Source organism: Pristis pectinata, chromosome 43 (assembly GCF_009764475.1).
Source record: "Pristis pectinata isolate sPriPec2 chromosome 43, sPriPec2.1.pri, whole genome shotgun sequence".
Lineage (NCBI taxonomy): Eukaryota > Metazoa > Chordata > Chondrichthyes > Rhinopristiformes > Pristidae > Pristis > Pristis pectinata.
The window spans coordinates 1076742-1102886 of record NC_067446.1 but is presented as its reverse complement, the minus strand read 5'-3'; the positions used below and the strand labels follow the sequence as shown (position 1 = coordinate 1102886).

At 56.6% G+C, this 26145-nt stretch overlaps 2 protein-coding genes across 2 annotated transcripts; one reads left to right on the top strand and one right to left on the bottom strand.

The window, feature by feature from the left end:
* Positions 1-1853: 1853 nt before the first annotated feature.
* hsd17b10 (hydroxysteroid (17-beta) dehydrogenase 10) lies at positions 1854-10336 on the top strand. Its single transcript, XM_052009141.1, is given in 11 exon segments — positions 1854-1916; positions 3115-3279; positions 5142-5180; positions 5182-5244; positions 5246-5308; positions 5993-6076; positions 6078-6122; positions 8930-8998; positions 9000-9038; position 9081; positions 9754-10336. Coding segments are annotated over 11 exon segments (783 nt in total). The 5' UTR covers positions 1854-1892; the 3' UTR covers positions 9945-10336.
* Positions 10337-12115: 1779 nt separating this feature from the next.
* ribc1 (RIB43A domain with coiled-coils 1) lies at positions 12116-25979 on the bottom strand. Its single transcript, XM_052009140.1, is given in 8 exon segments — positions 12116-13566; positions 13569-13585; positions 14170-14336; positions 15207-15434; positions 17505-17623; positions 20077-20421; positions 24683-24764; positions 25672-25979. Coding segments are annotated over 8 exon segments (1137 nt in total). The 5' UTR covers positions 25789-25979; the 3' UTR covers positions 12116-13504.
* Between the last annotated feature and the right edge of the window lie 166 nt (positions 25980-26145).

Here is a 26145-nt window from a genome sequence, read left to right as displayed (position 1 = left end):
GGGTCAGACACAGGGTGAAGCTCCCTCTACACCGTCCCGCCACACACTCCCGGGGTCAGACACAGGGTGAAGGTCCCTCCACACCGTCCCGCCACACACTCCCAGGGTCAGACACAGGGTGAAGGTCCCTCCACACCGTCCCGCCACACACTCCCGGGGTCAGACGCAGGGTGAAGCTCCCTCCGCACTGTCCCGTCACACACTCCCGGGGTTGGACGCAGGGTGAAGGTCCCTCTACACCTAACTCACATCTACTACCCTGCCCTCATCGATACTCTTTGTTACCTCTTCAATAAATTAATTCAGCTCGGTCAGACAAGAGCTGCCCTTGATGAAACCATGCTGCCGTCTCTGATCAGTCCCTGCCTTTCACAAGTGATCATTAATCCTGTCCCTCAGAACTTTTTCCCAAAAAACCACCCGACTACGGATGTTAGGCTCACAGGTCCATAATTACCAGGCTTTTCCCTGCTGCCCCTCTTGAAGCGGGGGGTGGCGGTGGGGGCACAGTTGCTGTCCTGCAGTCACCTGGAACTCCTCGTGTCCAGTGAAGACTTAAAGATCTCAGCCGGAGCCCCAGCACTGCCCTCCACAGCATGGTGCTCCCTCCTCCGCCACCCCTCCTGTGGCGCTCCCTCCTCGCCGCCCCTCCCGCGCGGCGCTCCCTCCTCGCCGCCCCTCCCGCGGCGCTCCCTCCTCGCCGCCCCTTCCCTCCGCGAAGCCCCCACCCTTCCCCAATGGAAGACGTACCTTCCCAACCTCTTTAGTCCGTGCACTCTGCATCCGCCGCACCCTCCCAGTGACAGCGACCGCCGCGATTGTCCGGGCTTCTTCCGCGTGGCATTCCAGCCCGGCTTCCGGACGACATTCCCCTCCACTCGGGGCCGCCTCACCCCCCGAGACAGTCCCCTCCTCCCCTCCCCTCAATATTGCCTCAGGGCCTTTCCCTCAACCTGATTGGAAGACTGCAGCTTATTCAACGTCCTGATTGGCTGGAATTGCTCCCTTCTCCCCTTACCATTGGTTAAACGTTCCCAGTAGACCCACGGCGATTGGTTAGATACCGGCTGGCGCTGCTATTTGTTACCTAGGCTGCGATTGGCTGCCCTCTGAGAGGAGTCGGGGCTTACGCGGAAAATGATTGGCTAAAGTTTGAAGGTCGCAGATGTGATTGGCTAGAGCTTGAAGAAGGCCATTGGTTGGTCTGGATGTCCTATATATGATTGGTTAAATGCAAACAGCCAGTCAGAATCAACGATCGGGAACAGGTGGGACGGGATTGGCTTAGAATCAAAGGCGTTTTGTGATGGACTGAGGGTAAAGGATCTTATTGGCTACTGCGGGGCTCGGAGCGGAGCAATTGGAAGCAGCTGATTGGCTCGTCTGCCGTGTGCCCCATTACAATTGGCTGGAGCTGTCAGCAAACCGATTGGCTGGTCTGATAACGGCGCCAAGGCGATGAGGCGAAGTGTCGGGGGTACGGAGGGCGGGACTTTGGTGGGGGACAAGGCTGCGATTGGCTGGACCTGGGGTGAGGGGCGGGATAGGACTGGTCGGATGGGTCGCGATTGGCTGGACTTGTGGGAGGGGGCGGCACCGGACTGTTCGGATGGGTCGCGATTGGCTGGACGTGTAGGAGGGGGCGGGATCGGACTGGTGATTTAGGCCACGATTGGTTAAACGTGAGGGAGGGGGCGGGATCGGACCGGTGGGGTGGGCCGCGACTGGCTGAACGAGGGCAGGGGGCGGGTTCGGACTCTGGTGGGCTGCGATTTGGCTGAACGTGGGCGTGGGGCGGGATCGGACTGGTCGGGTGGGCTGCGATTGGCTGGACATGGGGGCGGGGCGGATCCGATTGGTCGGGGCCCGGTCGCCGGTGCCCGAGCGATAAGATGGCGGCGATCCGCTCGGTGAAGGTGAGGAGGGCGGCCGGGGGGGCGGCCTGTCGGACCCGGGGGTCTGGAGTCACCTACAGTCCCTGAGTGGTGTATCTCCAGGGGTCAGGGGTCACCTACAGTCCCTGAGTGGTGTATCTCCAGGGGTCAGGGGTCACCTACAGTCCCTGAGTGGTTGTATCTCCAGGGGTCAGGGGTCACCTACAGTCCCTGAGTGGTGTATCTCCAGGGGTCAGGGGTCACCTACAGTCCCTGAGTGGTGTATCTCCAGGGGTCTGGGGTCACCTACAGTCCCTGAGTGGTGTATCTCCAGGGGTCAGGGGTCACCTACAGTCCCTGAGTGGTGTATCTCCAGGGGTCTGGGGGTCACCTACAGTCCTGAGTGGTGTATCTCCAGGGGTCAGGGGTCACCTACAGTCCCTGAGTGGTGTATCTCCAGGGGTCTGGGGTCACCTACAGTCCCTGAGTGGTGTATCTCCAGGGGTGTGGGGTCACCTACGGTCCCTGAGTGGTGTATCTCCAGGGGGTCTGGGGGTCACCTACAGTCCCTGAGTGGTGTATCTCCAGGGGGTCAGGAGTCACCTACAGTCCCTGAGTGGTGTATCTCCAGGGGTCTGGGGTCACCTATGTTGCTCGGTTTCCCAAAACACCTGTAATCCCAGGTTGGGAGCATTTGAGGAGGGTTGGGAGACAGCCATATCGCCGGGGATGCCAGTTACAGCTTGTGTTGGACTGGCGGTGTGAGACCTGACGACCGTCTGCCCACAGCACGCCCTGCGACTGGTGTCCCTGGGTAGCTCAGTGTGTGTAATTCAGCCGCCCCAGTCTGCAGGGAGGGGACAGAAACGCGGAGCCCAAGGCTGAGGTGACACAGGAGCTTCATGTTGGCCGTCGGGTCGTTGCTGCAGTTGGCTGTTTCATCATTACTTCCTCTGCCCCTCTCTCCCCCTTCCCTCCCCTCTCCCCTTCCCCTCCTCCCCTCCCTCTCCCCCACCTCCCCCTTTCCCCTCTCCCCTCCCACCCACCCTCTGCCCCTCTCCCCCTCTCCCCCCCTTCCCCCCTCCCCCATTCCCCCCTCCCCCTCTTCCCCTCTCTATCCCCCTCTCTAACCCCCCCCTTTACCACCCCTCTTTCCCCCCTTCCCCCCACCTTTCATCCCCCCCACCAACCCCTCTCTCCCCCTCCGCCTCCCTCCCCCACCTCCTGTGCCCACGGTTAGGGGATGGTTGCCCTGGTGACGGGGGGAGCCTCGGGGCTCGGCCGAGCCACTGCCGAGCGCCTGGTGCGCCAGGGAGCGAGCGCTGTCATCGTCGACCTGCCCTCCTCCAACGGGGCCGAGGTGGCCAAGGCCCTGGGGGAGCGCTGCGCCTTCGCACCGGCGGACGTGAGTACAGTGGGCTGCGGGGGTGGTGAGACGGAGGGGGGTCCCAGCGGGGGGCCACAGCGCAGCGCTCCTTCCTCGCCCGCTCCTCCTCACCGCCCCTCCCACAGCGCGGCGCTCCCTCCTCACCGCCCCTCCTGCAGTGAGTACCTCCTCGCCGCCCCTCCCACGGCACTCCCTCCTCCCCGCCCTGCAATAATCCCCCCCCTGTGTAGCAGCACTCCCTTAACTCTGCCCTTCAAACTGAGAAGCAGAATTCGAGCTAACTTCCCACATGGGAAGTGGGAGATCACAGCTGGAATTCCCTGAATCCCTTTCCCCGGAGGGACTAGACTCACAGTCAAGTTGAGTTTATTGTCAGACACACAAGTCCATGTGTGCACAGGTGCAGTGAACCACAGCAGCACCACAGGCACAGATACACAACTTTCAGAAGAAAACCATGAATTAAATTCTTAAGGTGTCCCTGTTAGTCACACGTACATTGAAACACACAGTGCAATGCACCTTTTTTGCGTTGAGTGTTCTGGGGGCAGCCCACAAGTGTCGCCACGCTTCTGGCGCCAACATAACACGACCACAGCTTCCTAACCAGTACGCCTTTGGAATGTGGGAGGAAACCGAGCACCTGGAGGAAACCCACGCAGACATGGGGAGAAGCGTACAAACTCCTTACAGATAGTGGCCAGAACTGAACCTGGGGTCTCTGGCGCTGTCCAGCGTTAGGCTCATTGCCACACTGCCGTGCTATTATAAACAATTTTTACAAGAAAGAACACAATTAGAAAAAAAAAAGAGTTCATTTTAGTGCAAAGTGGTCACAGTGTCGCTAAGCTGTGGTGATTAGGGTTGTGCTGGTTGGTTCAAGAACCGAATGGTCGAAGGGAAGAGTCATACAGCACGGAATCAGGCCCTTCAGCCCAACCAGTCCATTCTGACCAAGGTGCCCATCAAAGCTGGTCCCATTTGCCTGCGTTGGGCCTGTATCCCTCCAAACCTTCCTATTGAAAGGAATTGAATTTAGGAGCCGAGAGGTAATGTTGCAGCTGTATAGGACCCTGGTCAGACCCCACTTGGAGTACTGTGCTCAGTTCTGGTCGCCTCACTACAGGAAGGATGTGGAAGCCATAGAGAGGGTGCAGAGGAGATTTACAAGGATGCTGCCTGGATTGGGGAGCATGCCTTATGAAAACAGGTTGAGTGAACTCTGTCTTTTCTCCTTGGAGCGACGGAGGATGAGTGGGGACCTGATAGAGGTGTATAAGATGATGAGAGGCATTGATCGTGTGGATAGTCAGAGGCTTTCTCCCAGGGCTGAAAATGGTTGCCACAAGAGGACACAGGTTTAAGGTGCTGGGGAGTAGGTACAGAGGAGATGTCAGGGGGTAAGTTTTTTACTCAGAGAGTGGTGAGTGCGGGGAACGGGCCTGCCGGCAACGGTGGTGGAGGCGGATACGATAGGGTCTTTGAAGAGACTTTTGGATAGGTACATGGAGCTGAGAAAAATAGAGGGCTATGGGTAAGCCTAGTAATTTCTAATGTAGAGACGTGTTTGGCACAGCTTTATGCCTGTATTGTGCTGTAGGTTTTATGTGTTTCTATGTTCTATTCATGGACCCGTCCAAGTGTTTCCTTAAATGATCCTGTCGTCCCTGCCTCACCCACTCCCTCTGGCAGCTCGTTCCGTATACTCACCCACCCTCTGCGTGGAAAAAGTTGCCCCTCGGAACCCTGTCACCTTAACCTGTGCCCTCCAGTTTCTTGGACTGACAGTAGTGAAGCAGCGGCGCCGTCGGACCCCGAGAGTGCAGTGAGCTGGATCGGTGATGCCTCCCATCACTCCCCCCCACCACCCCTCCTCACAGGTCACCTCCGAGCCGGACGTCAGAGGTGCCATGGCCCTAGGCGAAGGAGAGGTTCGGGCGACTGGACATCAATGTCAACTGCGCTGGCGTCGCGGTGGCCGTCAAAAACCTACAACTTCAAGAAGGAGGTCGTCCACAGCCTGGAGGACTTCCACAGGGTGATCAGTGTAAGGGTTGGCTCGCCACTGGGGTGGGGCTGGACTGGGGGGAGGGGGGCGGTTACACTGTGTGGGGTATTAGATGGGGTGGGGAGGGCGGGGCTGGACTGGGGGGAGGGTGGGGTTGGACTGGGGAGGATTAGGCTTGAGGGGAGGGTGGGGTTGGACTGGGGGAGGGTTAGGCTTGAGGGGAGGGTGGGGTTGGACTGGGGGAGGGTTAGGCTTGAGGGGAGGGTGGGGTTGAGGGGAGGGTGGGGTTTGACGGGGTGGGGAGGGGGTTAGACTGTAGGGACGGTGGTTTGGACTGAGGATAGGTGGGGTTAGACTGTGTAGGGAGGGTGGGGTTGGACTAGGGGTAGGGTGGGGCTGGACTGCTGGGGGGGAGGGGGTGGGGTTAGATAGGGTAAGGGGAGGGTGTTAAACTAAGGGGTAGGAGAGATGGTGGTTAGATTCTGATTGGAGGGTGGGGTTAGATGGGGTGGAGAGTGGGGTTTTGGGGGTGAGGGGAGTGGGGTTGGACAGGGATGAGGGGAGAGGGGTGTTTGACTTTAAGGGGGGGAGTGGGGTTAGACTGTGTGGGGAGTGGGCGTTACACTGGGTGGGGTACTGAGGATCAGGTCGGCGGGGACGTTCTCCAAGACTGACCAGCGCCCGGCCGCGTTGGTGCCCTGGCCCCGTCCCCTCTCCCTACAGGTGAACGTCTGTGGAACCTTCAACGTGCTCCGTCTGGCAGCGGCCGAGATGGGCAGGAACCAGCCGGATGCGGATGGGCACAGGGGGCGTGATCATCAACACTGCCAGCGTGGCTGCTTATGACGGGCAGGTAATTACAACCCCCTACCCCACCAACCCCACCCCCTCGCTCCCTTCCATACCACTGCTCTTCCCATGTTCCCGTCACTCTCCCTCCCTGTGCAAGACTCTCTTCACTCACCCTCCTTGGTGCCACACCTGTGACCCGTAGAGAACTCACCGCTGAGAGAGGGAGGGCCATTCGCTCCATCCCAGCCGTACTGGCCGGTGAAAGAACCACCCGGCCCAATCCCAGCAGCCGTGGCCCCAAGGGCAACAGCTCTCCCAAGTACAACCCCATGTCCCGCGTAACTCTAACCCTTGCAGGCTGCTTCAACTTCCTTGGTGTAAACATCACCGATGATTCCTCCTGGTCCAACCACAGAGATGGCGTGGCCGGTGAAGCTGACCAGCACCTCTACTTCCTCAGGAGGCTCAGGAAATTCGGCATGTCCCCAATGACCCTCGCAATTCTTTTATTGATGCCCCATAGAAAGCATCCTATCCGGGTGCATCACGGCTTGGTACAGCAACTGCTCTGCCCGGGACCACAGGAAACCCGTGTGCTAGGCCCAGACATGTTAACGCCCAGGGATTTAAAGCTGCTGACCCTTCCACTGCCGATTTCCCCAATGTAGACCGACACAAGGTCCCCTCCGTCCCCTTCCTGACGTCAACCATCAGTCCATTCGTAACCCTGGAGTTGCCTCAAACGGCCTTGCACTCGGTGCATGGATGTCGCAACAGTGCAGAGACGCATACAACGCAGTAAGTGCAAGATGTTGCGCCTGAGGGCGGCTTTGATTGAGCATCCGGCGCTCCCCTCGTCAACGCCCCTCCGCCAGTGCGGCAATCCCTTGTTCTCCTATCCTTGTGCTTAGGTTTCTGAATCACGGCTTGTCCCTCTGGTAACTTGGTTTATTATTGTCACATGTACAGTGAGAAACTTTGTTCTGCATGCCACCCATACAGATCACTTCCTCACAGCAGTACATAGAACAGTACAGCACAATACAGGCCCTTCGGCCCACAATGTTGTGCCCACCTTTAAACCTCGCCTAAGACTATCCTAACCCCTTTCTCCCACATATCCCTCTATTTTAAATTCCTCCATATGCCTATCTAGCAATCTCTTGAATTTGACCAATGTACCTGCCTCCACCCACCGCCCCAGGCAGCGCATTCCACAGCCCCAACCACTCTCTGGGGTAAAAACCTTCCTCTGATATCTCCCTTGAACTTCCAACCCATTACTTTAAAGCCATGCCTGTTGTATTGAGCATTGGTGCCCTGGGAAAGAGGCGCTGGCTGTCCACTCTATCCATTCCTCTTTATATTTGTACACCTCTATCATGTCTCCTCTCGTCCTCCTCCTCTCCAAAGAGTAAAGCCCCAGCTCCCTTAGTCTCTCCTCATAATGCACACTCTCTAAAACCAGGCAGCATCCTGGTAAATCTCCTCTGCACCCTTTCCAACGCTTCCACATCCTTCCTGTAGTGAGGATTAAAATCCTATATTGTATTATTCCTGTAATACAATACATCGAGGTAGTATAATGGGAAGCAATAACAGAATGTAGAATAAAGTGTCCCAGTTACAGAGAAAGTGCAGTGCAGGCAGATAATAAGGTGTAAGGGCCACGACGAGGTAGTGGACAAGGGGACTGTTCAATAGTCTTACAACAGTGGGCTCTGGTGCTCAGAACCATTACAAGTGTAGGTTACAGAACAGAACTACAGCACTTAGTCAATAGTGTTTCTGGACCCACCACAGTGGGGAAGGATGGCATGTGTTGTGTGAAATGTGCTTTAGGGTGGCTCACTGGTGCAGCGGGTAGAGGTGGTTAGAGGGGGTCAGGGAGACGGGGAGGGTGTAGGGACCGGAAGAGGGTCACAGAGGCAGGGAGAGGTGTAGGGGCCGGTGGGGGTCAGGGAGACGGTGAGTGCGTAGGGGCCGGAGGGGGTCACGGAGATGGGGAGGGGTGTAGGGGGCCGGAGGGGGGTCACAGAGACGGGGAGGGGTGTAGGGGCCGGGAGGGGTCACAGAGGCAGGGAGGGGTGTAGGGACCGGAGGGGGTCACAGAGGACGGGGAAGGGTGTAAGGGGCCGGAGGGGGTCACAGAGACCGGGGAGGGATGGAGGGGAGGGAGGGGGTCACAGAGACGGGGAGGGGATGTAGGGGTCAGAGGGGGGTCACAGAGACGGGGAGGGGTGTAGGGGCCGGGAGGGGTCACAGAGGCAGGGAGGGGTGTAGGGACCGGAGGGGGTCACAGAGACGGGGAAGGGTGTAAGGGGCCGGAGGGGGTCACAGAGACGGGGAGGGGGTGTAAGGGCTGGAGGGGGTCACAGAGACGGGGAGGGATGGAGGGGAGGGAGGGGGTCACGGAGGAATGGGGAGGGATGTAGGGGTCAGAGGGGGTCACAGAGAAGGAGAGGGGTGTAGGGGAGGGAGGGGGGTCACAGAGACGGGGAGGGGTGTTAGGGGGAGGGAGGGGGTCGCTGAGACGGGGAGGGGTGTAGGGGAGGGAGGGGGGTCGCTGAGACAGGGAGGGGTGTAGGGGAGGGAGGGGGTCATGGAGACGGGGAGGGGTGTAGGGGAGGGAGGGGGTCACGGAGACGGGGAGGGAGGGGTCACGGAGACGGGGAGGGGTGTAGGGGAGGGGGGGTCACAGAGACGGGGAGGGGGGTGTAGGGGAGGGAGGGGGTGACGGAGACGGGGAGGGGTGTAGGGGACTTGACGTTGGCCGTGAGTTTTACCGCTGTATGTCTCCTATTGCTCTCTCTAACACGCATGGTTTCGTTACCTTCCTCCCCCCCACCACCCCCGGGTGGGTGACAGGTCGGGCAGGCCGCCTACGCCGCATCGAAGGCGGCATCGTGTCGATGACCCTCCCCATCCGCTCGGGACCATGGCCCCCCAGGGGATACGAGTGGTCACCATCGCCCCAGTACACTCCGTCCTCAGGGAGTGGGAGGGGGTGGGGAGTGAGGGTGGGGGTAGACAAGGGACGGAGATGGGGAGTGGGGGGGGGGAGGAGTCTGGGAGTGAGGGGGTGACGGGGAGTGAGGGGGATTGAGGGAAGGAGGGGAATGGGGAGATGAGGAGGGAGGGGGAGTGAGGGGGGAGGGGGACGGGGAATTGGGGGGGAGGGAGACCGGGGAGTGAGGGGAGAGGGACGGGGAGTGAGACAGGGGTGTGGGGGAAGGCGGGATCTCTCGAGGGATGTGATTCCTGACCGGCTGAACCCCAGCTGTCACGGGGAAGGTGGGATCGAAAGCAGGGAATGTGCTGGAGTCGAGGGAGGGACGCGGGTTTGAGCTGGGTGTCGGAGGTGGGGAGGGGTTGGGGGGGCAGTGGAGAGGTAGGGGTTGTGGGGGGTTGAGGGGAGGGGAGGGCGGGGTGTGGGGGGGGGGGTGGGGCTGTGGCGGTGGGTGGCTCTGGATGTGCTGCGACCGAGCAGTGATCCAGAGTGGGGTGTGTATGGGGGAGAGGAAGGAGGGAGCACTGAGGCTGTGGTCCTGTAACTCTTCATTTTCCTCTTTCCTCCCTCCCCCCCTCCCTGTCCTCTCCTCCCCTCCCTGTGTCCTCTTATGCCTCCCCGTCCCTCTCCTTCCCCTGTCCCTCCCCCTCCCTCCACCCCCCCGCCCCCCCCCCCCCCCCAGGCCTGTTCTCCACCCCTCTGCTGGAGGGGCTCCCGGACAAGGTTCGTGCCTTCCTGAGCCGCCAGGTGCCCTTCCCCAGCCGGCTGGGGCAGCCCGAGGAGTTCGCCCACCTGGTGCAGGCTGTGGCGGAGAACCCCATGCTCAACGGCGAGGTCATCCGGCTGGACGGCGCCATCCGAATGCAGCCTTAGGGAGCCATGGGTGGGGGTGGGGGTGTGTTTTGTGTGGTGACTGCAGATGGACAGGGACCAGGGAGGAGCCGCTGGTCCCCCCCCCCCCCCCCCCCCAGAGTCCGTCCCTGGTCCCATGGTCCTGTCCCGTCCCCTCTCCCCACCCGAACTCGGTGGTGGGGACCACCCCCCATCGTCTGGGTCCTCGGTCACCGGTCCTGGTGGAGTTACCATGTTCTCCGTGTGCTGGCATGTGTTTACGTACACTTACACGCGTGTGTGTGCAGTTGTGGGTGTGGACCCCTGAGCGATTTGGGGGGGTGGGCGATGGCGAGGGGGCTTCACGTGGTACCCTGCCTGAGCCCCGAGCGCCAGCGGTCGTTGGAGTCGCCCCAACAACCCCCCCCCTCCCTGCGCCCGCATGCACTGGTGACCGCGGCCCCCCCCCCCCCCCCCCCCCCGGAACCCTCCCTCCCACTGTCCTCTCTGACTCCCCCTCCCCTTTCCCTCCATCTCCCTCACTTCATCCCTCCCTCTCTCTGACTCCACCTCCGTCTCCCCCTCTCCCTCCCTCTCCCGGGGAGGCGGGGGGGGGGCACCGAGCCCGCCCTCCATGGCCCCCAGTGCTGGTTGGGGGTGGGGGGGGGTGCCGAACCGAACTGTGCTGCTCTGGAACTGCCCGCTGAGTGTCCGTGGCCTTACCCTGAACTGACTGACTGACGGTGTGCTCAGCAACCAAATCCCAACCCATTAAACGAGGGAATCCTCAAACGACGGCACCGTCTGTGCCGCTGTTCTTTGTCCAACCAGGGTGCAGAACAGAAAAACAGGCCCTTCGGCCCATCTTGTCCAATGCCAAACTAACCCAAATCCCTCCTGCCCGCACGCGATCAATCTCCCTTCCCTTCCCCGCAGTCTCCTTATTTTGGGCTCCTTATTTAAGAAACGGATGTGCTGACGTTGGAGAGGTTCAGAGGAGATTCACCAGAATGATTCCAGGAATGAGAGGGTTAACATATGAGGACGATTGACGGCTCTTGGGCTGTACTCCTCGGAGTTCAGAAGAATGAGGGGGGACCTCATAGAAACATTTGAAAGTTAAAAGGCCTGGACAGAGTAGATGTGGCAAAGTTGTTTCCCTGGTAAGGGAGTCTAGTACAAGAGGGGCACGACTTCAGAATTGAAGGGCGCCCATTCAGAACAGAGATACGGAGAAATTCCTTTAGCCAGAGAGTGGTGAATCTGTGGAATCTGTTGCCACGGGCGGCTATAGAGGCAAAGTCATTGGGTATTATTTAAGGCAGAGATTGATAGGTATCTGAGTAGCCAGGGCATCAAAGGTTATGGTGAGAAGGCGGGGGAGTGGGTCTATATGGGGAGAATGGATCAGCTCCTGATAGAATGGCGGAGCAGACTCGATGGGCCGAATGGCCGACTTCTGCTCCTTTGTCTTATGGACTCCTAAACACCTTCTATTACATCTGCTTCCACTCTCCCCTGGCAACCCACCCCTCTCTCTGCAAAATAACTCAACCCCGCACACATCCCCGTTAAATTCCTCCCCCCCCCCCCACCTTAAATGTGTGTCCTCTAGTACTTGACATTTTCTGCCCTGGAGGGGGTGAGAAAAGACTGACTGTCTCCTCTATCCATGCCTCTCAGGTTCCGTAAGTGGATCCGGGCATCGCGTACAGGAATTGAGACATCACGTTGCAGTTTGTACCAACCTCTGGTAGGGCCACACACGGAGTGTTGTGTAATGTAATATAATAGTGTAATTCCCCTGTAATGGCATCTTTCCCACAGCAGGGCGACCAAAACTCAATGCAACACTCCAAGTGCGGTCTTGCCAACGTCCTGTACAGCTGCGACATCACAGAACATAGAAAACCTACAGCACAATTCAGGCCCTTCGGCCCATAAAGCTGTGCCGAACATGTCCCTACCTTAGAGATTACTAGGCTTACCCACAGCCCTCTATTTTTCTCAGCTCCATGTACCTATCCAAAAGTCTCTTCAAAGACCCTATCGTATCCGCCCTCCACCACTGTTGCCGGCAGCCCGTTCCACACACTCACCACTCTCTGAGTAAAAAACTTACCCCTGACATCTCCTCTGTACCTGCTCCCCAGCACCTTAAACCTGTGTCCTCTTGTGGCAACCATTTCAGCCCTGGGAGAAAGCCTCTGACTATCCACACGATCAATGCCTCTCATCATCTTATACACCTCTGTCAGGTCCCCCCTCATCCTCCGTCGCTCCAAAGAGAAAAGCCCCAGCTCGCTCAACCTATCCTCATAAGACATGCTCTCCAATCCAGGCAGCATCCTTGTAAATCTCCTCTGCACCCTCTCTATGGCTTCCACATCCTTCCTGTAGTGAGGTGACCAGAACTGAGCACAGTACTCCAAGTGGGGTCTGACCAGGGTCCTATACAGCTGCAACATTACCTCTCGTCTCCCATCTCCTGTACCGATGAAGGCCAGCGTGCCGAACATCTTCTTCACTGCCCGGTCTACTTGTGACCCCACTTTCAGGGAGCCCTGTACCCCTCGGACCCTCTGCTCCACAACTTTATTGATTCAGAGGAGGGGTGGTGTACTATTCCTGTCCCATAATGATATAAACCTTGAACTCTGATAAATCTACACCGAGTCCCCTCCAAGGTCACCACACCTTGGATGTCGGGCCCACGAGTGTTTACAGTTCTCCCTCGTTATCATCTAAGAGTACAGCCTCACCCCCGGCACCTCAACATAAAGGTCGGCGTAATGTCAGCCTTCGCAATCCCTCCCTCAGCACTTGGAGTGTTGTGCGCCGTTCCGGTCGCCCAGCCGTGGGAAGGACGTCACTAAGCCGGGAAAGATTCACCAGGACGTTCCCGGGACTGGAGGGCTCCAGTTATAAGGAGAGGCGGGACAGGCTGGGACTGTTTTCCCCTGGAGTGAATGAGGCTGAGGGGTGACCTTATGGAGGTTTACAACATCATGAGCAGCGTAGCGAAGATGGACGGTCTCAAACTTTGTCCCCCAGGGTCAGGGAGTCTAACAGTAAAGGTCGAAGGTTTGAGGGGAAAGACGTAAAGGGGACCTGGGGGCCAGGATTCTCCGCACACAGAGGGTGGTGGGTGTGTGGGACGAGCTGGCGGAGGAGGCGGGTACAATGACGACGTTTACGAGACGTTTGGACGGGGAAGGTTGAGAGGGATGCAGGCAGAACGCGGGCAATTGGGACCAGCTCAGGGACGCGGACGCTGGAATCTAAAGCCACCAATGATCCATCTGCTGGAGGAACTCAGTGGGTCGAGCAGCATCTGTGGTGGGGAGGGGAGGGGAAGGAATCTTCGACATCTCAGGTGGAAACGCTGCATCAGGACATCATTAGCAGGGGTGGGCATCTGGGTCAGCATACAGAAAGTGGGCTGAAGGGCCTCACTGATACAGACGGTACACCGACAGTGACCTCACTGATACAGACGGACAGAGTAACACTGGAACATCAAGTAAACTCTTTATTTAGATCAGAATCATAAGCGTCAGATCTTTGCGAGGTCGGCACTTCTGTCTCTGCCCCGGGATACGCTAGCGGCTGGTCGTGTTAAACTGTAGGAAGTACTCGGCAGTGGGCGCATTTGTGTAAACCTCTTATCCAGGTACTCTTGGCTGCAAGTGAGAATTGTCTTCAGTAAATTGCGATGAAATACTTTTCCAGATAGCGGACAAACCCTTCACAATTTCGTGGGTGCTGAAGAGGCGGTGTGAAATTTACACCGTTGTGTCCCGTTACACTCCTGGGGTCAGACACAGGGTGAAGATCCCTCCACACCGTCCCATCACACACTCCCGGGGTCAGACACAGGGTGAAGCTCCCTCTACACCGTCCCATCACACACTCCCGGGGTCAGAAACTGATTGAAGTTCCCTCCGCACCGTCCCATCACACACACCCAGGGTCAAACACAGGGTGAAATTCCCTCCACACTGGGAGGACAGAAGGAGACAATTCAGTGTCTAGTTCCAGCTGAATCCTCTGGATCTTTGACCTCGGGGGTTTATTCCCATCAACTCCCCCCCAGATGTGATCCCTCACCCACACACACTGGGGGGGAAGAGTCATCAACCCCTCCCCAACCCCCGCACTTTGTCAGGACGTGGGAGGAAACCGGAGCACCCGGGGGAGGTGGGGGAGCCCACGTGGTCACAGGGAGAGCGTGAGGGGGTGTTTCGGGGGGGTCTGAGGTACTCACTGGGCCAGCTGCTCGGAGCCCAGCTGCCTGTTGTAGGTGTCCACCTGCTGCCTCAGCCTCCTGGCCGCCTCCTGCTCGAGCTGCTCCCTGGCCAAGGCGGCCCGTGCGTCCGCCAGCCGCTGTCTGTCCCACTCTGCGTCCTGCTGCGCCTCCTCCATCTTCAGCTTCTGGGGGGGGGGGGGGGTCAGTGCAAGATCAGCTCAGAGGGGAGCCCACGGTGAGGGGGCAGGGGCTGGGAGGGAGGGGGTCGCCTCCCTCACTGCCGGGAGGGTCTGACACCAGCTGCCCAGTGGTGGTCTCTGGGTCCAAGGGCCCCTCCCCCTCCTGCAGGGGTCTCTGGGTCCGAGGCCAGCATGACCCCCACCCACCCCAGGTGCCATTAGTCTCAAGGGCTGAATGGCCTCCTCCTATTGCTAGCATTGGCTTGAAGGTCTGAATGGCCTCCCATAGATAGTACGGGCTCGAGAGGCTGAATGGCCTCCCATAGATAGTATCGGCATGAAGGGCTGAATGGCTTCCTGTTGTTAGTCGGCTCGTGGGGCCGAATAGTCTCTCCTTACTAGTATCAGGTTCGAGGGGTTGAATGTCCTCTTGTTGTTAATATCAGTTCGGAGGGCTGAATGTCCTACCATTGCTAGTATTGGCTTGAGGGTCTTAATGACCTATTGCTAGTATCAGGTTCAGGATTGAATGGCCTTCCATTGCTAGCATTGGCTTGAAGGGCTGAATGGCATCCCATTTGCTAGTATCGGCTTGAGGGGCTGAATGGGCTCCTGTTGCCAGTATTGGGCTCTGGGCTGAATGGCCTCCCACTACTAGTATCGGGCTCGAGAGGCTGAATGGCCGCCTTTTGCTAGTATTCGGCTCGGGGCCGAATGGCATTGCTAGCACCGGTTTCGTGTGGGGTCGAGTGGCCTCCTGTTGCTTGTATTGGGCTTGAGGGGTCAAATGACCTCCCGTTGTTAGTCCCACGCCCGACGGGCCGAGTGGTCTCCCGTTGTTAGTCCCGCGCCTGAGGGGCTGAATGGCCTCCCTACCTTCTTCTCCTGGACCTGGAGCCGCTGCTGCTGCCGGATCTCCTCCAGCTGCTGGGGGCCCATCCCCTTCCAGCGGTCGGGGACCACCCGGTGGGGTCCGAGGGCGCTCACCGCCACCTCGGGGTTCTCCGTCAGGACGTCCCCGTACACGTGGCTCCCCACCTCCGCCAGCTTCTCCTCCTCCTCCTTCCGCCGCTCCACCTGCCTGGCCGCTGCCCTTTCTGCTGCCTGCCCCGGGACCCATCACAGAGGGGGTTCAGGGTTGGGGAGAAACCGGGGGGCCTTGCTTCCCCCTCCCCTCGGCCCGTCAAGACCACCCTCCCCCCCTCCCCGATCGTAAATCCCCTAGAAACACTCAGCAGGTCAGGCAGCATCTGTGGAGAGAGAAAAACACCAAAATGTTGCCTCTCCTCTCTCCACAGACGCTGCCTGACCTGCTGGGTGTTTCCAGCCTGCTCTGATTTTGCCTCAGATTTGCAGCGGCTGCGGTTTTTGTCTTCCTCACCCCCACCCCCTCACTGAGAATCGCTCTCCCTCGGCCGTAGAAATGTCTGCAGATCCTGCCCCCACTGCCCTTTGAGGAGGTGAGTCCCGAAGTCTCACGAGAGTGTATCCCCCCCACATATTGCAGTTATACAGAATCACACAGCACGGAAACAGGCCCTTTGATCCATCTGGTCCATGCTGACTGTGTTGCCCAGTGAGCTGGTCCCATCTGCCCTTGTTTGGCCCACAGCCCTCCTCTCCATGGACTTATCTAGACAGCTTTTAAACGTTGCTAATGTGCCCGCCTCAACCACTGTTTCTGGCAGCTCGTTCCAAATACACATCAGCTTTTGTGTGAAGCCGCCCCTGATGTCCCTTTTAAATCTCTCACCTCTGATCTTAAACCTCTGCCCTCTTGTGTTTAGCTCCCCCTCCCTGGGAGAAACACTATGTGCTTTCTTTCTCCTTGTCTATGCCCCTCATGATCTTAGGTACCTCTGTCAGATCCTCCTCAATCTCCTACATTCCAGGGAATAAAGTCCTGGTCTACACGACCTCTCCTCATAACTCAGGCCCCCAAGTCTGGGCAACATCCTGGTAAATCTTTTCTGCGCTCTTTCTAGTTTAAGAACATCTTTCCTACAACAGGGCGACCAAAACTGTTCACAGTCCTCCAAGTGCGGCCTCACCATCGTCTTACATAACTGCAACATAACGTCCCAACTCCTATCATTGTACAAGACAAACCAGGGCAGGACTTTCACAGTGAACGGTCGGGCTCTGGGGACTGTTGTAGAACAGAGGGATCTAGGAGTACAGGTACATGGTTCCCTGAAAGTGGGTCACAGGTAGATAGGGTGGTGAAGAAGGCGCCTGGCACGCTGGCCTTCATCAGTGTAGGAGTTGGGATGTTATGATGCAGTTGTACAAGACGTTGGTGAGGCCGCACTTGGAATATTGTGTTCGGTTTTGGTCACCCTGTTGTAGGAAAGATGCCATTGAGCTGGAAAGAGTGCCGAAGAGATTTACGAGGATGTTGCTGGGACTCGAGGGACTGAGTTATGGAGAGAGGTTGAGCAGGTTGGGACTTTTTTCACTGGAGTGTAGGAGAATGAAGGGTGACCTGAGAGAGGTGTCTAAAATTATGAGGGGTCATCGATAGGGTGAATGTACAGTCTGTTTCCCAGGGTTGGGGAATCAGGAACCAGAGGGCACAGGTTTAAGGTGAGAGGGGGGAGATTTAATAGGAACCTGAGAGGCAACTTTTCCACCCAGAGGGTGGTCTGTATATGGAACGAGCTGCCAGAGGAAGTGGGTGAGGCAGGTACATTAACAACATTTTAAAGACACTTGGACAGGTCCATGGATGGGAAAGGTTTAGAGGGATACGGGTCAAATGCAGGTAAATGGGACTGGCTTAGATCTTGGTCGGCAGGGACCAGTTGGGCCAAAGGGCCTGTGAGTCTATGACTGTCTCAAATGAGCGAACCCTTTAATGTTAAACCGTGTCCGCTTGTCCTAGATTCTGCTACAAGAGAATCTCTTCACACTCACCCTGTACAGAGCCCTCAGGATCGTACAGATTTCAATCCAGTCCCCCCCCCCCCCCACTCCCCTCAACCCCACCAGCCACGAGCCCAGCCTGTCCAACTCCCCCGATAGTGGGAGCCCGCCCGTTCCGCGTGAGGAGGGAGCGCCACACCGCGGGAGGGGCGGCGCGGAGGGAGCACAGATGCACTTTGGGAGCCCTCCAGTTTTGGCTCTCCCGTTTCCCCTCCCCCCCCTCCTTGCCCCAGTACACCCCCGCCCTACCAGCGCCATGTTGTAGTTGAGTGTTGCTGTATCCAGGGCTCGTCGACAGTCCTCCTCCATCCTGAAGAGTTCCACCGCTCTCTGGTCCAACTCTATCTGCTTCTTGTGGAAGAGGTCATCTGTTGGCAAGTGGGGTCAAGGTGAGGGGTGGTAACTCAGGCCCGATGGGCTGGGAGAGGGCAAGGGAGGTACAGAAGTCCCACACCACCAGCTTCAGGAACAGCGACTGAGAGATCTGTTGTTGGAAGTGTCCTGACTGGGATATTGAACACAGAACTTGAATCTCGGGGGGAGAGTTGATGTGGGGATAATGGCATTAGTGTGGGGTTGGGGTGAATTGATGGCTGGCGTGGACCGTTTCTGTGTTGTGTGACTGAGAAACAATGGCAAACAGTTGACCAGAAAATGAATGGAGATTCACCAGGACACTGCCTGGACTGGAGGACTTTGGTTCTGGGGAGAGGTTTACACAGAGAGGTTGATATCTGGAACAGGCTACCGGAGGTGGAGGAGTAGTTGCAATTAGCTCTAACAAGCCTCTATAGATGTGCTGTTGAAAGTGTTCTGACTGGTTGCATCGCGGTTTGGGACGGCGATTTGAATGCGCAGGAACGTGAGAAGCAGCAGGGAGTAGTGGACTCTGCCCAGTACATCACGGCCACATCCCTCCCCACCATCGCGAGTATCTACAGGAGGCGCTGCCTCAAGAAGGCAACGTCCATTGTCAAAGATCCCCACATCCGGGCCGTGCCATCTTCTCACAGCTCCCATCGGACAGGAGGTACAGAAGCCTGAAGTCCCCACACCACCAGGTTCAGGAACAGCGACTTCCCTTCAACCATTCGGTTCTTGAACCGACCGGCACAACCCTAATCACTACCTCCTGAACACTACGGACCATCTCCTGGTCTCTAGTTGGGTCCCGTATTTGCACAGGTCTTGTTTTGAACAGTTCTTCCCTGGTACAATTTATGGAGAACTTGTGCACTGTGTGGTGTCTGTATCTCGTGCCTGTGATGCTGCTGCAAGCACATCCTTTCTGTATGTACTTCAAGATTACTATAGTCACGGGCACGCACACCCAGGGTAGAAATGCCATGAAAATTAGCTTTTTGTAGCAGTAACACAGTACATTAAAGACGAGGACACACGTAAGTTAATATTTACTTCAATAAACACAAATTATTCATAACTTACACATGCAAATAAACATAATCACACCAGTGCAAGTTCAGAGAGAGAGAAAAAAATCCAGTCCAAGGTAGTGTCCAAGGTTTCTCAAGTGGATTCAAGACCCTGGCGGCAGTGGGGAAGAAGCTGTTGTTGAACCTTGAGGTGTGGGTCCTCAGGCTCCTGTACCTCCTGCCCGATGGCAGCACCGAGGAGAGAGCAGGGCCCGGATGGTGGGTGTCCCTGATGATGGACGTCACCCTCCTGAGACGTTGTAGACGTCCTCGATGGTGAGGAGAGCCGTGCCCATGGTAGAACTGGCCGAGTCCCACCGCTCTGTGGCCTCTTGCGTTCCTGTTCCCACACCAGGCCCAGATGCAACCAGTCAGAATGCTCTCCACCAGAAGTTTGTCAGTCTTTGATGACATGCCAAATCTCCTTAAACCTCTAAGAAAGTGGAGATGCTGGTGTGCCTTCCTCCTGGTTGCATTTACATGCTGGGCCAAGGGTGAGTCCTCCTGTCAATGTCAGCAAGACCAAGGAACTGATCGTGGGCTTCAGGAAGGGGGAGTCGGGAGAACACACACCAGTCCTCACTGATGGAAAAGGTGAGCAGCTTCAAGTTCCTGGGCATCAACATCTCGGAGGATCTATCCTGGGCTCAACACATTGACCCAATCACAAAGGCGGCACACCAGTGGCTCGACTTTGTTAGGAGTTTGGGGAGATTTGGTACATCACCAAAGACTCTTGCAAATTTCTACAGGTGTATGGTGGAGAGCATTCTGACTGGTTGCATCACCGCCTGGTACGGAGGCTCCAACGTGCAGGGTTGCAAGAGGCTGCAGAGGGTTGTAGACTCAGCCAGCTCCATCGTGGGCACAACCCTCCCCGCCATCAAGGACATCTTCAGGAGGCGGTGCCTCAAGAAGGTGGCATCCATCACTGAGGACCCTCACCACCCGGGACACACCCTCTTCTCGTTACTACCATCGGGGAGGAGGTACAGGAGCCTGAAGACCCACACTCAATGATTCAAGAACGGCTTCTTCCCCTCTGCTCTCAGATTCCTGAACGGTCCATGAACCCGTGAACACTGCCTTGTTATTTCTTTTCTTTCCCCGCACTATTTTTATAATTAAGAGTAATTTTATGTCTTTGCAATGTACGGCTGCCGCAAAACAACACATTTCACGTCCTGTAAGTCAGTGATGATACACCGATGTGAGAGTGTGTGAGGGAGAGAGGGAGGGGTCAGATATGGGGAGTGGAGCCAGGGAGGGAATGGTTTGGTGGGGGTGGGGAGAGGACGGGGTGGAGGGAGGGAGGGAGGGGGAGAAAGGGAGGAGGGGGGAGGAGGGGGAGGGGGAGAGAGGAGAGGGAGGGAGGGGTCCAGACCCACCTGCTCTCTCCTGATCTCTCGCCGCCCGCTCCTTCTCCTGCCTCTGGGCCGTCAGCCACCTCTGGGCCTCCTGCCGCTGGAACCTGCGGCGGGCGGCCTCGCTGGGGTCCTCCCCCGCAAACCTCTGCATCCCCGATGGCCCGCAGCGGGGGTCATCCTGGCTGACCCGGGCCGGACACTCCTTCCTCAGCCCCTCGGGGTCGTACAGGTCGAAGTCACGGCAGTCCTCGGTCCGCTGGTGACGGGCCCGGTAGTCGACCAGCTCCTCGTTCAGCCGGCGCACCAGCTTCCGCTCCTCCTCCTCCAGCCGCTGTGCCGTCTGGTTGCAGCGGAGCCGCTCGGCATCTGTGAGGGGTGGAGGTAGGGTAAGACACGGGGCAAGGCTCCCCCCACACCGTCCCATCACACACTCCCAGGGTCAGACACAGGGTGAAGCTCCCTCCGCACCGTCCATCACACACTCCCGGGGTCAGACACAGGGTGAAGCTCCTCCACACTGTCCCGTCACACACTCCCAGGGTCAGACACAGAGTGAAGCTCCCTCTGCACTGTCCCGTCACATTGACGAGGAAAGACCAGACAGGTGGCTTTAGTTTTCCTTGGAACGCCAGAGGCTGTAGATGGGACGGTATGAGGTACACAAAGTTTTAAAGGGGCACTGAATGGTTCGTTAGTCGGAAACCTTTCTCGGTACCAGCTATCCAAAGCACGAGGGCAGTAGTTTGAGGTGTGGGGTTAGAGGGTTTCTGAGGAGGAATTTTTCTCACCGGGAGTTGGCTCAGAATCTGGAACCTGCTTGTGAATAGCACGGGAATCGTGAAGGTATCGATGGCTACAGACCAAGTGCTGGTGAATGGAATTAGTGTGGTTGGGTAATTGATGATCAGCATGGAGCAGATGGGCCAAATGGCCAGTGTCTCTGCTGTAGGAATCTGTGGCTCTACATGGCTGCCTGTTTAATTCCTGGTGGGGTGGCTGTTGGTATTGGTTTAATATTGTTGCTTGTACCGAGGTACAGTGAAAAACCTGTCTTGCAAACTGATCGTACAGGTCAATTCATTACACAGTGCAGTTACATTGGGTTAGTACAGAGTGCATTGAGGTAGTGCAGGTAAAAACAATAACAGTACAGAGTAAAGTGTCACAGCTACAGAGAAAGTGCAGTGCAATAAGGTGCAAGGTCACAACAAGGTAGGTCGTGAGGTCAGAGTCCATCTCATCGTATAAGGGAACCGCTCAATAGTCTTATCACAGTGGGGTAGAAGCCGTCCTTAAGCCTGGTGGTACGTGCCCTCAGGCTCCTGTATCTTCTACCTGATGGAAGAAGAGAGAAGAGAGAATGACCCGGGTGGGTGGGGTCTTTGATTATGCCGGCTGCTACACCAAGGCAGTGAGAGGTAAAGACAAGAGTCCAAGGAGGGGAGGCTGGTGTCCGTGATGTGCTGGGCTGTGTCCACAACCCTCTGCAGTTTCTTGCAGTCCTGGGCAGACCAGTTGCCGTGCCAAGCTGTGATACATCCAGATAGGATGCTGTTGGCTCCAGGCTTTTGGACAGAGATAGTTGGGGGGGGGGGGGGGGTGGTATAAGTGAATCTATACCTGGCCGTTTCTCCACCTTGCTGTGTGCCCAGACAGCGTGCTGTTACACTTTGTGAACCTGTATCACCCCTCCCACTAGTTCACTTCTTCCAAGATCTGCCTGCTCTCTCGGGGGCAGGTACGGTAGTGTAACAGTTAGCTTAACACTATTATGGCGCCAGCAACCCAGGTTCAATTCCCGCTGCTGTCTGTAAGGACAAGACAGAGATATCCTTATTAGTCACATGAACATCAAAACACAACAGTGAAATGCGTAGAGTGTTCTGGGGGCAGCCCGCAAGTGTCGCCACACTTCCGGTGCCAACATAGCACGCCCACAGCTTCCTAACCCGTACGTCTTTGGAATGTGGGAGGAAACCGGAGCACCCAGAGGAGACCCACGCAGACATGGGGAGAACGTACAAACTCCTGACAGACAGCAGCCAGAATTGAACCCGGATCACTGGTGCTGTAATAGCATCACACTAACTGCTACACTACTGTGCCTGCCCGTCAGGTAAATTCTTTACACAGAGGGCGGTGAGTACCTGGAACGGGCTGCTGGGGGAAGTGGCTGGGTGAGTACAATTGCAACATATAAGAGGCATTTGGATAGGTGCATGGAGGGGAGGGGCTAGGAGAGCTATGGGCCAAATGTGGGCAACTGGGACTAGCAGGGAAGGTGCTGTGGTCAGCATGGACCAATCGGACTGAAGGGCCTGTTTCCGTGCTGTATCACTCTGACTCTCAGGCTAGCAATAAAGTGAAACTCCTAATAATCCGGCATCTGGTTGGCTTGGAAAGCATTATGCTAACCGCTACACTACCGTGCCTGCCCTCAGGAATAGTAAAGGGAAAAAATAACTGGTGGAAGTTGTCTACAGGCCACCAAATAAAAACATTACAGCGGCACAGGCAATAAACCAAGAAATAGGTGTAGCAGAGGATGCGGAGAGTCTACAGAGAGATACAGATAGGTTTGTACGTTCTCCCCATGTCTGCGTGGGTTTCCTCCGGGTGCTCCAGTTTCCTCCCACATTCCAAAGACGTATGGGTTAGGAAGTTGTGGGCATGCTATGTTGGCGCCAGAAGTGTGGCAACACTTGTGGGCTGCCCCCAGAACACTCTACGCAAAAGATGCATTTCACTGTGTGTTTTGATGTACATGTGACGGATAAAGAAATCTTGAGCACCATCGATAGTGGTGGGCACCTCACTGTCGACTGTATCACGGGCACAATCACCATCGAGGACATCTTCAAGAAGGCAGCATCCGTCATCAAGGACCCTCGCCACCCGGCACATGCCCTCTTCTCGTTACTGCCGTCAGGGAGGAGGTTCAGGAGCCTGAAGACCCACACAACGATTCAGGAACTGCTTCTTCCCCTCCGCCATCAGATTTCCGTACAATCCATGAACACGACCTTGTTATTCCTCCTTTGTCCCATTATTTATTTATTTCTGTGACTTATAGTAATTTTATAATCTCTGCACTGTACTGCTGCTGGAAAACAACACACTTCTTGACAGTGATTCTAACTCTAACTCTGACCCTTCAGGAGAGACACCACTCTAGTTGAAGGCACTGGTCAGCTCCCTCGGCTTGGCAGGATGTCCGGTGAATTTTCCGCCTTCACCCTGGAGGTCCAGAGGAGGCAGATCTCGGATGCATCTTACAGGCTGATCCATCCTGATGTAACCTATCTGGTCCCAGACAAGACCATTTAGGGCAACAGCTACTTGGTCTGGGACCTGGTGTCAGACCTGTTGGATGACTCTCCCTCCCTCGTGCAGGAGGAGTTGTATTGGGTGAGTCACAGATACTTTTTTAGGGGCTGTGTAGGTTTGGATGAGGCTTTCCACTCCAGGACATCCAAGATGTCCAAGATGTCCAACTTGCTTCCCCCCCCCCCCCCCCCCCATTGTGGTCAAGAGAGCTCTCACCCATATCTCCACACCTCCACACTCACCCCCACCCCTCCCAGACCCAACAGGAATAGGGTCCCCCTTGTCCTCACATTTCATCCCACCAGCCTATGTATCTAACACATCATTCTCCGCCACTTCCGCCATCTCCAATGGGACCCCACCACCAAGCATATCTTCCCCTCCCTGCCCCTTTCTGCCTTTAGCAGGGACCGCTCTCTCCACAACTTCCTAATTCACTCCTCCCCTCCCACCCCGGGGACCTTCCACTGCCTCTGCCATAGGTGCCACACCTGCCCCTACACCACCTCCATCCAGGGGCCCAAACAGTCCTCTCAGGTGAGACAGAGATTCACCTGCACCTCCCTTCACATCATCGACTGCATTCAGTGCTCTGACTGCATTCACCACATTGGTGAGCCCAAACACAGACTGGGTGACCGTTTTGCAGAACACCCGCACTCCGTCCGTAACCGCGACCTGCGTCTCCCCGTTGCCGGTCACTTCAGCTCCCCCTCCCACCCCATCACTGACATGTCAGTCCTCGGCCTCCTCCACTGCCGGGACAATTCCAAGCGCAAACTGGAGGAACAGCACCTTGTTTTCCGTCTTGGAACCTTGCAGCCTGATGGCATGAACATTGAATTCTCCCACTTTAGGTAATCCCCCCCCACACACACACCGTGCTTCTTCTCTTCTTCCCTTTCCAAGCCCTTTTATCCTCCCCTTTGCCCCATCCCCCGGTGGATCTGCTCTCCCCTCCTACCCCGCACCTGCCCATCACCATCTCTTACCTGCATCTACCTATCACCACCCTGTGCCCACCCCGCCTCCCCTCTTTTGTCCACCTATCACTGCTCTGCCCTTCCCCTCCTATATATTGGGCTTCCCCTTTTCCTATCTTCAGTCCTGAGGAAGGGTCCTGACCCGAAACATTGACAGCCTGTTTCTCTCCATGGATGCTGCCCGGCCTGCTGAGTTCCTCCAGCATCATTGTGTTTTTCAGCTAGATTCCAGCAATCTGCAGTCCTTTGTTTCTCTGCTGGGATTAGGGTTTGACTAAGGACTGCATGGTCCAATGTCAGAGTGAGTGGTTGCTCACCGAATGCCTCGGCACGCAGTCTCTCCCTGCCCTCTCTGGTCTTCTTCTCTTCCACTTGGAGATCCAGGAACGGTCGATCAACCTTGAAGTGCAATGAAGGGAAATAGCCACACCATTTACAAACAGGGAGCACCGCAGGAGGTGGGGAGGGAGCGCCAGGCTGTGGGGGCGGCGGCGAGGAGGGAGCGCCGCGCCGTGGGAGGGACGGCAAGGAAGGCATAGGTTTAAGGTGAGAGGTAGGTTTGCAGGAGAATCATTTCAGTTGGAGTCTGGAACACATTTCCTGATGAAGTGGTGGTGGAGATATGGCATTTAAGAAGCATCTTAGGCATGTACTTGGATCACCAAGACATAGAAGGCATAGTAATGGTTAGCGTGATGCTATTACAGGGCTGGCAACCCCGGTTCAATTCCGGCCGCAGTCTGTAAGGAGTTTGTACGTTCTCCCCATGTGTCTGCGTGGGTTTCCTCCGGGTGCTCCGGTTTCCTCCCACATTCCAAAGACGTACGGGTTAGGAAGTTGCGGGCGTGCTATGTTGGTGCGGGAAGCATGGCGACACTTGCGGGCTGCCCCCCCAGAACGCTCTACGCGATTCACTGTGTGTTTCGATGTACGTGTGACTAATAAATGAATATCTTACCTAATGCAGATAAATGGGATTGGTGCATGGACAACTTGCAGCAGCATCACAGGCACGTCGCATCGGAGACACAACATTCACACGAAAAACACACATTATGCAAGAAGGAACACAATTGGAACAAAAACTTTGTAGTGCAGAGTGGTCCCAGTGTTGCTGAACTGTAGTGATTAGGGTTGTGCCGGTTCTATTATAGGTTCTATTCGTCCCACAATGTTGTGCCGACGTTTTATCCTGCCCTAAGATCTATCTAACCCTTCCCTCCCACCTAGCCCCCCCCCCTCCCCAATCATGTAAATGATAGCGATAGCTCGGGAAAACGACCCCTTTGCCCGGAGTGAAACTCACCCCGATCGTCCTGTACCTGGCGTTGAATATCCGACTCTGCCGCTGCTGCTCGGCGTTCCGTCGCCTCTCGATGGCCGCGGTCTGCTTTGGGTCGACGGGGATGTCCAACTTGTACATCTTCGGGATACCCCAAAATCCTCAACTAATTAAAGTTAGTGTTTGACTGTGGCTCTTGTGTTCGGCGGGGTGGGGCGCGGAGGCAGCTCTACCCCCCTCCCCACCACCCTGTACCTGGGTTATTGGGGTGCCCGGTGGACAGAACCCATTCACTTGCCCCAAGTCGCCCGCAACAAGGAGGGAACCCCCGATGTAACCAACAAGGGGGACGCCGTGCGTCTCTATGGCAACCGGCTCACGGCAACGAGAGGAACGAAGGGGGGGTCACTTCCAAATCGACCGTTTCTAAATTAAAATCTGGGCTCACCAACAATCTTTATTAGAGTCTACATCTGTTTTAATATTAATGTCCCATCC